Genomic DNA, 16,034 nt, shown 5'->3' with positions numbered 1-16,034 from the left:
GCGCGGCGCAGGCGAACGGCGAGGGCAGCCGCGGCGCTGCCGCCGTGGGTCTTGGCGCGGTGCGGCGCGCGCCGTTTCCCTCGCGCCGCCCCCACGTGGTGCGGTGCGGCGTGGTGTAGTGTGGTGTCCTGCGCCGTGCCGCGCGCGCTGGGAGCCGTTGGCGGTGGCTGTTGGCGGCTCTGCCCGCGTGGGCGCTGTGGGGAAGGGCAGAGGCATCCCCGCCCGCCGCCGCCATGCAGCGCAGGAAGGTGGACAACCGTATTCGGGTGCTGATCGAGAACGGCGTGGCCGAGCGGCACCGGGCCCTCTTCGTCGTGGTCGGCGACCGCGGCAAAGACCAGGTAACCACTCTGCGGCGGCAGGGGTGTCCCGCCTTGCGGTGCGGGAAAGGAAGGGCTGGCTTTAAACCAGACGGTTAGGAATCCTGTTCGGAGAACTGACCTTCTGTAATCTCCGGCTACGGCGTTTTGTTTTTTTCCCCTTGGTTAATTAAGTCTTAAAATTGTACAAATTAACGAAAAAAATTATGGTGTGACTAAGCTTATAGCACATACGAGGTACTAAACGCGATGTCCCCGGTAGGGCAGACCTATGATGCAGAAACATTAACAAATAGCAGAAATGTTTTAGGAGACTTTAATGTTAAACCTCTCTTGTTTGAGAACCTCGCAAAGGTTGAATAAAAACAAATAGAGGCATACTTAGTGGAAGAATGAAATAGATGATTTTTTTTAATGGGAGAAAAAGTTACTTAATTGCTTGGGTAGTAGGAGCTTCTTTCATATCTATGTGAAATTAAAAGGAGGGTACAAGTCATATTTCATTCAGTGAGTTATCCTGCAAATGTCACCACACTAGAGTTCGGGCTGGACGTACCTGGTAACATTGTATGGAAAAGAATTGCCAGTAAACTCCTTTCTTTTCAGAACTTTTCTGGATTTTTTTTTTTTCCCCTAGAGTGGAAGAGGGAAGATCAGCAGGGTAAAAGCTGTAACTTGTTTTAAGATAAGGTGGTTCTCTTAACTTCAGTTCCTAGAAAACTAAAGCAAACTGTGCATAAATATGTTAAATACCTGGAAATTAATGAGTTGAGTAGGTGCCAGTGCAGACTGTCTGTAATTGATCATGTTAGACCAATAACATGTTTTTTTTTTAAATAGGATATCAATCTCTGTAGATAGAAGAGCATCTTAGATACCTTCATTTTTAGTAAGATTTCTGGTACTGCTTTATGCAATATTTTCATAATCAAATTAGGGAAATATGGTCTTTGTTAAATTATTATTATGGAGCTAAACTGGTTGGACAATGCTATCTGGAGAAAGTGGTCATTCGTTTCCTGTTAAAGTGGACAGGTCCATACTGTGAGTAATGAAGGGACATATCCTCAGTCTAGTTGTATTCAGTATTTTCATTAATATGCTGGATGCTAAAACAGTAAATATGCTTATTGAATTTGCAGGCTACATAAAATTGAGGCAGGTTGCCAAGTACATTGAGGGATTAAAACTCAAAATGAAAACTGTCAGACTGTAGAAGCAGCCTGAAACATTGGTTAAAGTCTAGGGCAGAGAGAAATGCAAGGATATGTATTTAGCCTGGAATAATCAGCTTCTGTTTGTGCAGTTATTAGCAGTTTGGCTAAAGAAGAATGCAAAGATAATGACAAGTATAATTCAATGTCATCAATGTCATGCTGCTGTGGAGAAGGCAGTTGTTATACTGGGCTGTATAAACAGGAACATAACTTTCACAGCGTGTCAAGTGATCATTCTCTTTTGTACAGGGCTGGCTGGTAGATAACAGAGCTGTAAAATCAAAAGCAGAAAAATATTTTGCTCCTTGATGTTAGCTTGTGAATACAGTTGTTCATGAATATTTGTTTTGGCAGGTGGTAATACTTCACCACATGTTGTCTAAAGCAACTGTAAAGGCCAGACCCTCTGTCCTGTGGTGTTACAAAAAGGAGCTGGGCTTTAGCAGGTAAGACATATCTTATATTTCATGTTGTGGTAGAAGTCTTAGCTGCTCTGTTTGAAGCAAAAGCTTCATAGCAGGTCTGCTGGAATGAAGGTCTTGTGGTTCACCTATCAGGAGAAACAAGGTTAGTTCTTGGAGGAGCTACAGAAAGTTTGGTCTTCCAGGACTAATATTTGACTTAAAAAATACAGTTGATATCAGTACTAGTTGTTTCTGGTTTCCTGCTGTAATGGTGACACTCACTCAGTTGTCCTGGACCAATCTCTTCCTCCATCTGAGTTGTTCACCTTTTTAGTCTCAGTGATATTTAGGATTGAATGCAGGCCAAAATTAGTATTCCTTTGATTTGAAAAAGGTTTAAAATTTTAATTCCTAGATTTGTGTGCATACTTCCAGTCTGGGCGCAAAGTCAAGAAGGATGTGTTTCCTGTAATGACTTAGGTTTCAAACAAGTGACTTCTTGCAGAAACAGCTGCTTCTGTGTGATTTCCACCACTTTGGGCTGAAGGCTTGTGGGAGCAGTTCATGAGGTCAATGCACGTGATCCAAGATTTTTCCTTGGAGTCCAAACTCTGAATTTCTATTAGACTTGAATATAGGCCTGAACACAGTCTTCTCAAACTTTTTTCCCAGACAACCTCTGTATAATTTTGTTTTCCAGCCACCGAAAGAAGAGAATGAGACAGCTACAAAAGAAGATTAAAAGTGGGACTTTAAACATAAAAGATGATGATCCTTTTGAGTTATTTATAGCAGCCACAAACATTCGCTACTGCTATTATAATGAGACTCATAAGATTCTCGGTAACACTTTTGGCATGTGTGTACTTCAGGTAAGGAATTAAGCTTTTAATTTAAGAAAGTCATAGCACTAGTACCAATTGCTTTCAGTTTAAATGCCACAGAAATAGTATTTGTTGCTTCTGTTATTTCAGTTACAATGGCCCTGTGTATCTCTTGTAAGTTTTCTGATGGTAATACAGGCTTGTTGGTAGAATTTTAATGGTAAGTTGGTTAATGCAAATGTTAGATTTGAATTATACTTTGAGAAATAACGTCTTCTGGCTGTTACGTTCCTTTTAGTAAGTGCTAGCTGTGTTGAGAGACTCTAGACAACTTTGAAGTTTTATTTATTTCCTAGGATTTTGAAGCCTTGACTCCAAACCTGCTAGCTAGAACTGTTGAAACAGTAGAAGGAGGTGGAATTGTGGTGATTCTCCTGCGAACTATGAACTCATTGAAGCAACTCTATACAATGACCATGGTGTGTTCAAACTAATGTGTCTGTTTTATGTAGGCAGTATGTCTTTTTTTTTTTTTTTTTACTTTTATTATGGGCTATGATCTTCCTTCCATCATCTTTCCTACTGCTTTATTCATCTACCACTGGATGTGTGTTATGTTTAGGCACTTGTACCAAACCACATATCTTGACTTGCTGCTGGGTTATGAGAAAGAAACACCTGTCATCTCAAATGTAACTGTGTTCTTTTGTTTGACTATAGTGTTGGAAAGTATTAATGCTACCAGCCCCTGTAACAGAAAGTTAAGTGTAATAGATCCTTTGGTATTTTACAACCTGGTGCTACGTAAGAAGTTAGTTTCACAACTGAGAGATGTTTCTAAAATGTGATCTATTCACATTGAGTATACTTACCTGTAGAGCAGGAAGTATTTTTGTTAGTAATAATACCAGTACATAAATTTAAGTAATAGACTATTTTTCTTAGCATCCCTAAAGTGTTTGAAATGTTCTGTACTTGGCAGAAATGATGTTTAAGTTGGGCAAGAGCAAATAAGACCATTGTGAGAAGTATTGGTGGGAAAAGTAAATTTTGAAGAAGTATTTGGAAAATATAGATGTTTCACATCAAGCAGAAAGCAGAGCCCTTAGTCTGGGGTGCAGTGTTGATGGCGAGGGAGTCCACAAGAGTGGAAAAGATGTTGTATTGTCCCATGAGTAGTACTCTTATAAACTTTACAGTTACACACACTTTTTTCTGTGGTTCAGCTTCCTCTTTGTTTCAGGATGTACACTCTCGCTACAGAACAGAGGCACACCAGGATGTAGTAGGAAGGTTTAACGAAAGGTATGTTATTAAGAGTGTAAAGTGTTTAGGCTAATGCATCTGCATGCCCAAAAAGGACATCTAGAACAACATCTGGTATTTGTATTAAGAAAGCTTCCTTCACGTTTGTATTAGAATAGGGCTTCTTTGATGCTTTTTAGTGAAGTTTTCATGTTCTGTTCTGGAAATGAATAGTTGTTGGAGGAGCTGTATACAAGGGATATGCAAGTGGATCCAAATGTGTTAGCATTTGTAAAGTGTTCTGAGGCCATTTCTTGAAATTCTCTGTAGAAGCACACGCTTCAGTTGAACAGAAATTCAGAGACTTCTTGTACCACTATAAAACATGAAACTGCTCAGCATGAAGTCTTCTCTGTGGTTTTATAATAGTTTCTGCAAAGGTGCTCTCATTGCTTTTGTTGTATAGAATAAGTAACTCATACTGAGTGAGCCCAGCCAATGGGAAAATTGCAGTATTTGTTCTTTAGCATGCAGATGGTGGTTGTGTGATGTCAGGATAAAAACAGAATGATAAAGAAACTAGCACTATCTGCAGTCTGTGGGAATCAGCATTTGTCACGATGGCTGTGGGTTCAAGTCTTTCACTTTTATACAGCTACCTCCCACGTAAAAATTAGAAGTCACTTTCTGGCTCTCTTGGTAGATCACCTTAAGTTAGTAGTCTTCTTCAGCAGCATCCTGGTAAGTTGATGTCTCTTCTGTATAGACCATCCTGATTTTAGGTTAGGAGGCACACTGGTAATGGTGTGAACTTGTCTTAGCCCAGCTGGGAACTAGCTGTAAATATTATGTTTGTGTTGAGAGGAGAGGGTAAAATAACTACCAAAATGCGATAGTGTTGCTAGTGCTTTTTACTGAGTTGTCTTTGCTTGACTGCGCAGGTTCATTCTGTCTCTGGCCTCTTGCAAGAATTGCATCGTGATTGATGATCAGCTGAATATCTTGCCCATCTCCACTCATGTTGCAAACATCATGCCTGTTCCACCGCAGTCGCAGGTCAGTAAGCAATGTCAGCAACTTTTCCTTGGGAGAAACAGGTCTGAATTGAACACTGTGTTAAAGCTTTAATAAATATGAAACTTTCCTTCATCCTAATTGATATCAAATAATGGTCTTGCAGAGGGGAAGAAAAATGTTCTGCAGAGAATATCATACCACATATCAGTGAAGCATGGGAAGCTGTCTTTTCTTTTCCCATTGACTTTTGTCTGTTTCCGCTTTTTTCATACTTGTCTGCATTTGTTGGTTTTGCTGTATCACCATTTAGCCTAGCAAGATAGAGCTTAATTCCCTCTGACTGCTGTTTCTGAAGTGCATAGGGAGATTTAAAGCTGATGAACAGTTGGGAGGAGACAAATAAAAAGACCTTTCAAGGGTTGGAAGGTGGGAAAACACTTTGGAAAGAAGCATATTATGAATTTGGGAGTTTCTTGAAGCCGTGGTGTTTGTCTGAGTTTATGACTGTGAGTTATGCTTGCTGTATCTCAGACAACATTCACTGAAAAGGCAGACAGAGCTTGCACTATCAGAAACGTATCCTTTTACCACTTTCAGCTGTAAAGTCAAATGGAACCAATTTTAAATACAAATCTTTAAACTTTTCAACCGTTTTGTATGGGTGAAGAAATACCAACATAGATTCTGTCAGAGACAGTTTTTAGTGTTTTAACAGAATATTGATGTTTAAAAAAACACCTTAGCATTGTGATGATGTTGACAGCAGCACAAATACTTATTTGTTGGATGAGATAGACTGATGCCTTTGGAATTTTCAGTGACAATTAGGAAATACAAAATCAATTTCTATTTAAAATTGATTGCTTTTGTGTCTACATTAATTGATTGGCTTTGAAAATCTTGATATTGGTTTGAAGACTGATCTAATGGCTGCTGCAGTAGTTTTTCTACCTAAATGGCAGTGTGTACACCCCCTATAACAGGTTACACAAAGATGATAGAATTTTGGCTTAGCCTGGAGACTTAAAGATGAATTAAATTCTTCAGAAAGCTTTTGTCCATTGTCTCTTCTTTCTAGCCACTCCACAGCACCATGTACTGAAAATACTTTTTCCTCCAAGCTTGGGGAAGACAGGAGAACCACCTCTTGTGTAACCATTCTCTTGAAAATGCATTAAAATTAAAGTGTTAAATATCTGTCCATCCATTCCAACTTTTCTGTCCCTAGGGAGTATATTCAACTTGTGGTAACACTTTCTTTCAGTTATCTTTCTCTGCCTGATAAAATACGTGGCATCTGTGCTGAGGTGTCTCTTATTAATCCTGTTGTGGTAAATCCTATGCTTGTAGGAAGACAGTCTCCAGCCCCAGGATCTAGAGCTGAAAGAACTGAAGGAAAGCCTGCAGGATACACAGCCTGTAGGAGTTTTGGTGGATGGCTGTAAAACTCTGGATCAGGTTGGTGTGATGTTTAAACTTGGGATGCTTTGTGCTTGAGAGAGAACTCTAGGTGCTGATGTTTGTGTCTCTTCTTGCATGTAATCACATCTAAGAGTGTGACTGTTAGTGGGGGTGGTCTTGCATCTTAGAGAAATTTGAAATAAGTTTGAAATAAGTAGGCGACTTAACATGAAGTTTCTATTCAGTTCAGTTCTGCACAGAGTTGACAATCCATGTCATGATTTAATGTGCCCCCATTCCTGCTTCCCTGACACTTTCCTTACCCCAGTTGGAGAGTCACTGACTAAAGCAAATGAAGGCCCTATTGCGATTGTCTTCCCTGTTCCAAAGCATCCACTGAGAAGTTACAGTTCAGCTTCGTGGCTCCCAGACTTGTGCACTTCTTAAACCCTTTCATAGTTGGAGCCTTCCCACTGCTCATCTTCCTTCTCTGGCAGCTCCCCAGCAGTGTATCTCTTCCTGTCTTGCTGAATATTTCTTGTGGGCAGCGGCATGAAAATAGTAACTGCGAATTGCTTTATTGGTTGCTGAGCTGTGTTCTGCCCTGACCTGTTTCAAGAATTCAGTGAATCAAGATTCAGTGGATCAAGTGGGTTTTAATGTCCGGCTCTCCTGTTTTGTCTTTTTCTCCTTTCTTCGCATTCTCAGAAAGAAAGTAAGCATTAGTGATAAGATTAAATAATGCTGAAAGCAATTTAGATCTGCTTTTCATTTTCTATTTTTTTTTCTGATCACCAGGCAAAAGCAGTTCTGAAATTTATTGAAGCCATTTCTGAGAAGACTCTAAGGAGCACTGTGGCATTAACAGCAGCTAGGGGACGTGGTAAATCTGCTGCTTTGGGGCTGGCTGTTGCTGGAGCAGTAGCTTTTGGGTGAGTGATGGCCCCATCTTCCAGGCTTTATTTGCACCCATAAATTAAAAAAAAATGATGACAGGATTTGAATGTATTTATCATTTCCAGTCCTACATCCCCCCCTTTTTATTCTTCTTGCATCATTTGGTGGCTACATACAATGATATTCAGGTTTTTCTATTTTATAGTAAATCCTCAGTCTTTAAAAATCAAGATACATATAAAGAAGTGTGATAAGTATCTAAATGATCTGCTCTGTTTGGGTAATTAAATAAAATCAACCCCCTCTAATAAAAAAATAATCTCCATTGTGTCTGTGTGTATATGGAAAATTTGCTAGAAAAGGAGTTAAACACTTGTTTTTTGTTTTTTTTTCCTGTGCAGTTATTCCAATATCTTTGTCACATCTCCCAGCCCTGATAACCTTCACACTCTCTTTGAGTTCATATTTAAAGGCTTTGATGCACTGCAATATCAGGTAAGGAGAACAGACTATTTTACAATACTTTCATAGAGGTGTTATTTAGCATGGATTTTACATCTCACCTGTAAATTGTGTTTATATATATTATGTATAGTAGCTACAAGCTAATACGATGTATTTATATATATAACATTTATATATATATATATAAAAAAAAWTTTTATTATATATTATATCATATACAAGCTATATATTATATATATTAGCTACAGGCTCTTTCCCTGACAACCTCTTTAATAATGTTTTGCAAAAGTGAATCATGGTACAGTCATGTTTTCTTCCATATTTGTAAGTTGGGAAAATCAGTTTCTTCCTGTAGGGAAACAGACAGTTTTTAACAGAAGCAAGTCAGTTCTCAGTTTAGGACTTTGAAGCTTTCATCACAAGAATTTTGTAACTGACTTGTCACTGTTAGAATTTGAAGTAACAAGGTATGCGTAGTGAACTTATTGTCTTCAGAACAATAATTTTCTTGGATCTTGGCTTTTTCAGTTTGTTTAACAATGTTTTCTTTCAGGAACATCTAGATTATGAGATTATTCAGTCTTTAAACCCTGAGTTTAACAAGGCTGTTGTCAGAGTGAATGTGTTTAAGGAGCACAGACAGACCATTCAGGTAATGGGCCTCTCTCACTCTTGCCTTTTTACTTTTGTTCATTACTATTTCTTTTAGCTGTTTTAATTTTAAACATGTTCACTTTACATGATGTGTAACATATGTAAATGTGTAAGGCAGACCTTTCTTCTGGTGAGTGACTTTCATAAATAAAATATTTTGTTTCTCTTTGTGAATAGCTTGTAGATTACAAAGAATCTTGGTAAGTGCTTGTGGATTCCTTCCTGAAACAAAAGATTCAGACAACTGTGTTGGAAGAGCACATGTTCACAGTGATTAATTTCCTTTATTGTCCTGATCTGTACAAATAAATGTGTGTGTTAATGTACAAAATAAGATATGTGACCCCGTCCTTGCAGGCTAGCATGAACCCTCTCTACCTCTCCCAGCTGTTTTTTTTTTTTTTTTTTTTTCATGTCTATCTCTGATATGTTGGTCATGGAGAACAGGGACAACAAATGGCTTCTCAGGGCTCCCGCTTGGCCAACTCTGACAGTTTCCTAGCTCTCAGATATAGCTGTTGTTGACAGTGACTGTGTCCTCTCATTCCTTGCAGTATATACATCCTGCTGATTCTGTGAAACTGGGTCAAGCTGAACTTGTTGTGATTGATGAAGCTGCTGCCATCCCTCTCCCCCTGGTGAAAAATCTGCTGGGCCCATACCTTGTTTTCATGGCTTCTACAATAAATGGGTAAGTCTTGAGCAGCCACTGTCTACCTGGGAAACCAGTTATGCAATGCCAGTGGATTATTTATCTACAGTACCTCTTTTTTTATTATTATTACATGCTCTCAGAACAGGTCATCTGTTCTTTGTTAATTATTAATCTCTTGTGGAACTACTCTTTACAATGACCAAGAATGACCACTTGAAAATGTTGCTTTCCTTTGGTTTCATTGCAGATTAATTAAGAGTTTGTCTTATCTGTTTTGTTCTGGTACAAGAAGCAAATATATAAACAAGATTCTGCAGCCTGTTAGGAGAGGAGGAAGAATAGCATATTTTTTCTCTTTTAGTGAGATTAAGAAAATGCTGGTGTAGGCTGCCCTGGGCTACATGTGCAAGAACATCAAAGGCAGCAATTCTCACAGATGGTGGAGGCCCTCACAGGCCTCAAAATGGCACATAGCTCTGGAAGGCAGAGAAGGTAGCTTAGTTCAGTGCTGGAGCTTTCCCATAGCTCAGGATTGCTATTTGGGTATTTGTATCAGACTTTTGTCCTCTGCTTTTCAGGTATGAGGGAACTGGTCGATCACTGTCTCTGAAGCTCATTCAGCAGCTCCGGCAACAGAGTGCACAAGCCCAAGTCTCAATGACAGCGGAGAACAAATCTACAGCTACAGCTAAACTCACCTCAGGTACTTCGCTGTATTTTGGGCTGCAGTATATAGCTGTGAGTGCCAGTACTGCTGACTGGCAAGCACTGTGGGTATCCCTTGCATTGTGCTCTGCAGCTGTTAGGAAGGTAGTGGTACGGGAACATGAAGGAACTCTCCTCTTAACTTTTTCCTCATCATTTTCAGATGTAAAAGCTTGAAAGGCATGCGAGTAATGTTGCTCTACCTGCTTCTCTAGGTTATATGGGGATACAGGCTGAAGGCTCCAGCCAGAACAGTTACGATTCAGAACAGTTACAGTTTTCGAGTGCCTTCTGCTCTGTTCAGATTTGGGTGTGTTTCTAATCTCCTGGGAGCCCTTCAGAGGACATTGATCCTATGCTTTGCTAGCTGTAACTTTGAACGCTAAAGGTTCTTCTCTGACATCTCTTTGCAGCTCGTACATTGCATGAAGTCTCCCTCCATGAGTCAATTAGGTATGCCCCTGGTGACCCTGTTGAAAAGTGGCTAAATGACCTGCTGTGTTTGGACTGTCTCAGCATCACCAGAATTATCTCTGGCTGCCCACTGCCTGAGACCTGCGACCTGTATCCTTGCTCAGATGTGCTCTGATAAAATACATTGCTTTCAGGTGAAAAAGGCTTTTTCAAGCTGATTAACAGTGGTTTACGTTTGTTAGCCCTGTACAGTTTTCTGGTTTTCTTGACACTTATTATAATCCAGCTTATTTGTCTGTACTGTAGTTCAGTTTGACCTGCCTCGTGCCCTGGAATGGTGATTAAACACCCTGCTTAGCAGGGACTTGACTTAAGCCTGCAAATGGTGATCATAGTTTTCTGCCGCTGGTTTTCCTAACTCTGGACTGACTTGGGATGACCACCCTGCTTAGAGACTTTGAAAATATATGTTCTTAAGAATTAAGAGATTCCAGTGTGTTTCAGTTAACATGAGGAAGGTCCTCTCCTTACAACAGTATAGAGTCCCAGTCTTACATCGACCCACTGTTATCTGTGAAGATGAGTATGAATTCTCCCACCAATGTGATAACCTCAGGACTTGATCTCTTGGCAGAACACTGCTCCACTCTTCTGGAGTTGAGCTCTTACCACTGCCCTGTAAGACTGATGGCATGTGTTAACAGGGCATTAGCAAACTTCAGTTTTATCAGAGGGACAATTCTAAGGGACGATTGAATGGAAGGAAGTCCTTGTCAGAGTTATAAAAGGTTTAGCTTTAAAGAGAAAGGATATTACTGCCCCAAATCATTCTTGTACACAGAGTGTAGAGTATAAGAGCGCTATCCAGCATGTAGCTTAAGGCTGTATGGAAAATATCACTCCTAAACTAACAAGGAGCATGTCTTTTTTTGGTTTAGGTTGTTTCCTTAACCCTTCTGTTTAGATATTATGTAAACAGAGACACACTGTTTTGTTACCACAAAGCATCAGAAGTTTTTCTGCAGAGACTGATGGCTCTCTATGTGGCTTCACACTACAAGGTAGTTTGTGCTACTTCCATCAGAATTTTGGCTAGGAGTTTTGTGGGTGGAGCATTGCCAGTTTAGGACAGTCTAATTGAATTGGCCTAATTGAGTTTTTCTGGACACCTTCAGGTGCTTCTTGTTACATACAGATTTGTATTCTCTCTACTTTGAGAACATTGCTGCCTCAGCCTAGCTGAATATGCTAAATTTACAGATATCTGTAATATTTCTGTTTGAGAAATCCTGGAGACTAAATTCTAGATGAACTCATACTTGTATGGAGCTTGTTCAGAATGGTATTAGTGATAAGCCCTCTTTCACAATTGTCTTTACAGTTTTTTAGTAGCCTCAAATTAACCAAATGAGCAGAAACATTGTACTACTGAAAAGAGTGATAAAAATCCATCTCAGAGTTTCGGACCATGGGTGACTATTAAATATGGCTTGTGAAATCAGTGAGTACTGAAGTACAGAGCACTAAATGTCTGACACTTTAGAATAAAAATTTATTTCATGTTCCATAAACTAAGAGATAAATAGCTATATAAAAATAGGAAGTCCAGTTCCATACATGTGAAAGCAAGAGGTTTCACTTGTGCAAAATAATATTGTCTGGTAGTATAACAGCCATGACTTGCCATGTGAACTGCTTTATCCATCAGTATTGCACTAGTTGCAAAATTTTTAATAGCCCTAAATTCAGAAAATGGAGTATGGTTTAGAGTTCAGCTACCAACGTTGTACTGGACTTTTGAAGCTCTTCTCTTGGAATAATTCTTCTACTCTCTGATATGTGTTTACCCTCCAGAACTCTCCCAGTGACCTCCAAATGCTATCCGATGCACCTGCCCATCATCTTTTTTGCCTTCTGCCCCCTGTTCCACCTACCCAGAATTCATTGCCAGAAGTACTTGCTGTTGTTCAGGTGAGAGAGCTGCACATGTGTATAAAGTGAACTGTGCAATAATAAAGCAGTGATACACTGAGAGACAGCAGTCTGCTATTTAGGAGTAGGTAGTAGTTTTTGGGTGTGTTTTTGTGTGTGTTGCAAGAGTGCATAAAGGCCATGCTTGTCACTTTTTTTTGTAACACTTATTGCTGTACAAGTACATAATGATGCTGATTCTCTTGCATAGACCTTCCAGCCCTCAGAGTATGTTTGTGCTGCAAAGCCCTCTGAGGAGCTGAACTACTGGTTTAAGAAATTGCTTTGTCCTCCCATTTCAGCTTTCTGCCAAGGAAAGTTGGTTTACTGGTTCACCTTGCTTATCCCATGTCTTTAGCATTCCTTTTTATTTGCAGTAATACTGCAAAAATACAAACTGCTCAGGCATGGATGCTGAGAGACATAGAAATAGTTCAGTCCTTAACTGTTGTATCTCTGACTATCTGCTTCTTCTTTCATAATGACTTGTTAATTGCCTGTGTTCAGTGGAGCTAGTTAAATCTGTTTATTAAAAAAAAACAAAAAACATTTACATGAGAAGTATGTGAAAGCTGAAAAGAAATACTTGGAGGACAAGCTTTCATCATTGCTTTTGACAGACAACAGAAAATGCATAGAGCTTTTTCTGTACTGGAATCTCCTCAGGCTTCTGTTGCACCATACTGTAATGCCTGCTGCCTCAGATGTGCCTGGCTGGCTCACTGATGTGCTTTTGAGATGGTATTTTTAGGAACAGAGCATGTTTGTTGGCACATACATATTTGCTCATCCTGTTGCAGAGCAGGAATCATTTGACATGTCAGTTCCTGCCTCGGTGCAAATACTGTGTAGTGTACTCTGTGACTGAGTATAAATTTTGATTCTGCTGCAGTGGAGTGACTGTAGGAGGAAACAGTTTTTCTCCGCTCACAGTCTTTTACCTTTTTCTGGCAGGTGTGCATGGAGGGAGAGATCTCTCGCCAGTCTATCATGAATAGCCTTTCGAGGGGAAAGAAAGCTTCTGGTGATCTTATTCCCTGGACCATTTCAGAGCAGGTAAATAATTTAGCTGTCTAGTTATACCCAAGTTGTATTTCATTGCTTGTTTACAGAGCATGCATCTGTGTTCTTTAAACTGACTTATGTTTCTTGTGCAGTTTCAAGATCCAGATTTTGGGAGCCTCTCTGGTGGGCGTGTTGTTCGCATTGCAGTCCATCCGGATTATCAGGGGGTAAAGTGTTTTGGAACCCAGTTATTGTAAATAGTTAGCAGTGGTACCATGAGAATGGCTGTGTAGTCAGACTGAAGCTCTGTCTAGCCCGGACTTCTGTCTCCAGGGGATAGTAATAGTTTGCTGAGTAGGTAACGCTTTGGCATTGATCCCATAGTTCAGAAGGATCATAGCTATGTGTCTTTCATTTTTCCCCATCTTTTTTCTTTTTTTTCTTTTGGATGTCTCTACTAGTTACACTGGGTGTCAGTGTCTGCAACCTGACAGGTTCACCACAACCACAAGTTCCTCCCTATAGAAAGGGGCCTGAAAAGATCCTTGCATTTTCTGTGGATAATAAAGGGTGACTACGGGGATAAATGTCTATATTCTTTGGAGGTAGATTTTCTTTTCATTGGAGCAAAGTGTCAGTTGTTCAATGAAGGAAGAGGATGATCTTTAATCCTCCTAACTGGAGGTTCTTCTGAATGAGATTTTCTGGAGGGCAGCTATTTTTTCAATGCAAAAAAGGTTGTTGTAATTATGTATCTCCCTGGATGTTTCTGTAAATAACTCTGAAGTCTGGAGAAAAACAACAGAAACAGTGGCCAATAGTAAATGCCTAGAAAAGAGTTTAAGAACAGAACAAACACATATTGATTGCCCCAGTTTCCAGCATTTTAAGCTTGGGGACTTCCTGAGCCAGAGGTAGTAACAGAGTGAAGTCAGGAACTGAGTGAAAGACACACAGAAATGTTTAGATGTCGCAACGGGTTGGGGGTGTTTACTCTCCTCTGGTTGGGTAGCAAACCAGTGCTCCTGTCATTACTAGGCAGCATTATAGCATCCCAAGAAGCAGTAGATATTCAAGATCCAGTAATATTTATTGTGAGATTGCAAAATCTTCATGCTGGTGTGTTTGTCATTTTCTGAGTGCTGGAGGTAAGTACTGAGAATTACTACACAGTCCTGAGCTACATACTGGGCTCTACTTCTCATTGTGATTTCAGTCAGAGAATAGTGTCCTCTAGTGTCCTTCCCCATGGAGCTGCTATGTAGGAAGGTAGTGGTACTGCTACTACTACTGTCATTTTTGCAGTGACTGAATGTTCTCTGTGCTGACAATCATTAATGGGTTTATAAGGGGAGAATGTTGTTGTGTTGTCTTGAAAAATAGATACATCTTTTTCCTTAAAGTATGCTGTTACTACTTCACAGATGGGCTACGGCAGCAGAGCTCTGAATTTATTGCAGATGTACTATGAAGGCAAATTCCCTTGTTTGGAAGAAAAAACAATTCAGAAGCCCAAAGAAATTGCAACTGTAAGCAGTGAGGTATAGAGCTCAGTGCATTTCTTGTATTTCCTGCTGTGTTAAGCTGTTTGGTTTTCACTGTAAGCCTCAATATTGATTTTTGTATGTAAGGAGGGAATGTTCATGCTTATTTATTTATTATACAGAATGAGAGATTTATTTGCAGATTGTTGTGAGGAATGCTACTAATCCGTTTCCACTTTCTCTTCCAGACTGTTAGTTTGTTAGAAGAGGTTGTGACACCTCGGAAGGACTTGCCTCCTTTACTTCTCAAACTGAGTGAGAGACAAGCTGAGAGTTTAGACTATCTAGGTGTATCTTATGGCCTAACACCAAGATTACTGAAGTAAGCCTTTATTCTATTTGTTAGTTAAGCCCAAAGCTAAAATATAACTGATATAGATGCAGTTATTTTACACTTTGGACATTCTCTTTCTCTCTGCAGGCTTCACTTGTTTCTAAATCTGGGGCAGCTCCAAGCTCTGTTCTCCTGTAAGACCTATCCTTGGTGCTCATTAGTGCTGGACTTAACCATCTAGTACATCCTTCAGGGTAGTTTTTCTGAAACTCCTTCTGAGTGCAAACCAGTTCTTGGATGTCTCTGTGACCCTTCTGAAAGTTAGCTAGTTTTAATTGCTAGTAACAGCTCAGTTTCTCCAGGCTGGAGTAGTAAGAACAACGTGTAATTAGTAGGGACAAGTTAGATACTCCTTCCTGTGACCTGTAGAAGCTTGAGCTGCTGCTAATTTTAAACTTAGTTTTTGTTTCCTGGCTAATGTAAACACTTTTCACCAACAACTACAGTTGCTTCTTACTTTTCTTACCATGGAAGAACTGAGTTACTGCACCAGCAAATCAATATAAATTGGTTTTATTAATTTTTCTTAAGTTTTACCTCCATTTTACAATATAGTTTTATATAAAAACTTATAATAAATCCTAACATTTTTATTGTATTATAAAATTTTACAAAATATCTAGGTTTCTGAGACTCTCTGACTCTCTGTGTGGGAAGTTGTGACCCATAGTTTGGGAGACAGTTACACAGTAGTAGAGAATTCTTCCTCTTGTTAGCCTAGGACCAAAGCAGTCATTTATCACCTAAAGCCTTGATTCCTTGCTGGCTTGTCCTCATTTGCAGAGGATCTAGGGTACTACACAAACACAAGAGATCAGACTGAGTTCAACAGAAGAAGTAAGACCCATGAAGCCCAAAGTGTGACTGACTCAGTCAGAACAATGTTAGATAGCTGTGTATAATTTGGTGTTGCAGATACAGAGACTATAGCCCATTTTGTTCCATGGCAAGCATGCTGCAAA

The 16,034-nt window shown here is 39.7% G+C and overlaps 1 protein-coding gene across 8 annotated transcripts in view; it reads left to right on the top strand.

Moving 5' to 3' along the window:
* The first annotated feature begins 103 nt into the window (after positions 1–103).
* The window catches only part of NAT10 (N-acetyltransferase 10), a 50,847-nt gene continuing 34,916 nt past the window's right edge, over positions 104–16,034 (top strand). For 6 of the 8 annotated variants that reach the window (XR_003257428.1, XM_026089405.1, XM_026089406.1 and 3 more), the window contains exons 1-19: positions 104–341; positions 1,892–1,983; positions 2,642–2,813; positions 3,122–3,244; positions 4,009–4,070; positions 4,952–5,066; positions 6,378–6,485; positions 7,227–7,360; positions 7,727–7,820; positions 8,344–8,442; positions 8,999–9,135; positions 9,678–9,802; positions 10,218–10,368; positions 11,183–11,282; positions 12,073–12,189; positions 13,144–13,245; positions 13,347–13,421; positions 14,619–14,735; positions 14,927–15,060. Coding sequence is in view for 7 of the 8 variants with exons in the window: in XM_026089405.1 (XP_025945190.1) it covers positions 234–341; positions 1,892–1,983; positions 2,642–2,813; positions 3,122–3,244; positions 4,009–4,070; positions 4,952–5,066; positions 6,378–6,485; positions 7,227–7,360; positions 7,727–7,820; positions 8,344–8,442; positions 8,999–9,135; positions 9,678–9,802; positions 10,218–10,368; positions 11,183–11,282; positions 12,073–12,189; positions 13,144–13,245; positions 13,347–13,421; positions 14,619–14,735; positions 14,927–15,060 (2,165 nt within the window). In the remaining variant the exon portion in view is untranslated. The remainder of the gene's footprint in view (positions 342–1,891; positions 1,984–2,641; positions 2,814–3,121; positions 3,245–4,008; positions 4,071–4,951; positions 5,067–6,377; positions 6,486–7,226; positions 7,361–7,726; positions 7,821–8,343; positions 8,443–8,998; positions 9,136–9,677; positions 9,803–10,217; positions 10,369–11,182; positions 11,283–12,072; positions 12,190–13,143; positions 13,246–13,346; positions 13,422–14,618; positions 14,736–14,926; positions 15,061–16,034) is intronic. The other 2 variants (XM_026089409.1, XM_026089408.1) reach the window with 2 other exon arrangements.

This window comes from Apteryx rowi, unplaced genomic scaffold, assembly GCF_003343035.1.
Source record: "Apteryx rowi isolate R43461 unplaced genomic scaffold, aptRow1 scaffold_81, whole genome shotgun sequence".
Classification (NCBI taxonomy): domain Eukaryota; kingdom Metazoa; phylum Chordata; class Aves; order Apterygiformes; family Apterygidae; genus Apteryx; species Apteryx rowi.
Note: the sequence above shows the minus strand (reverse complement) of the source record. Positions and strands in the feature narration are given on the sequence as shown.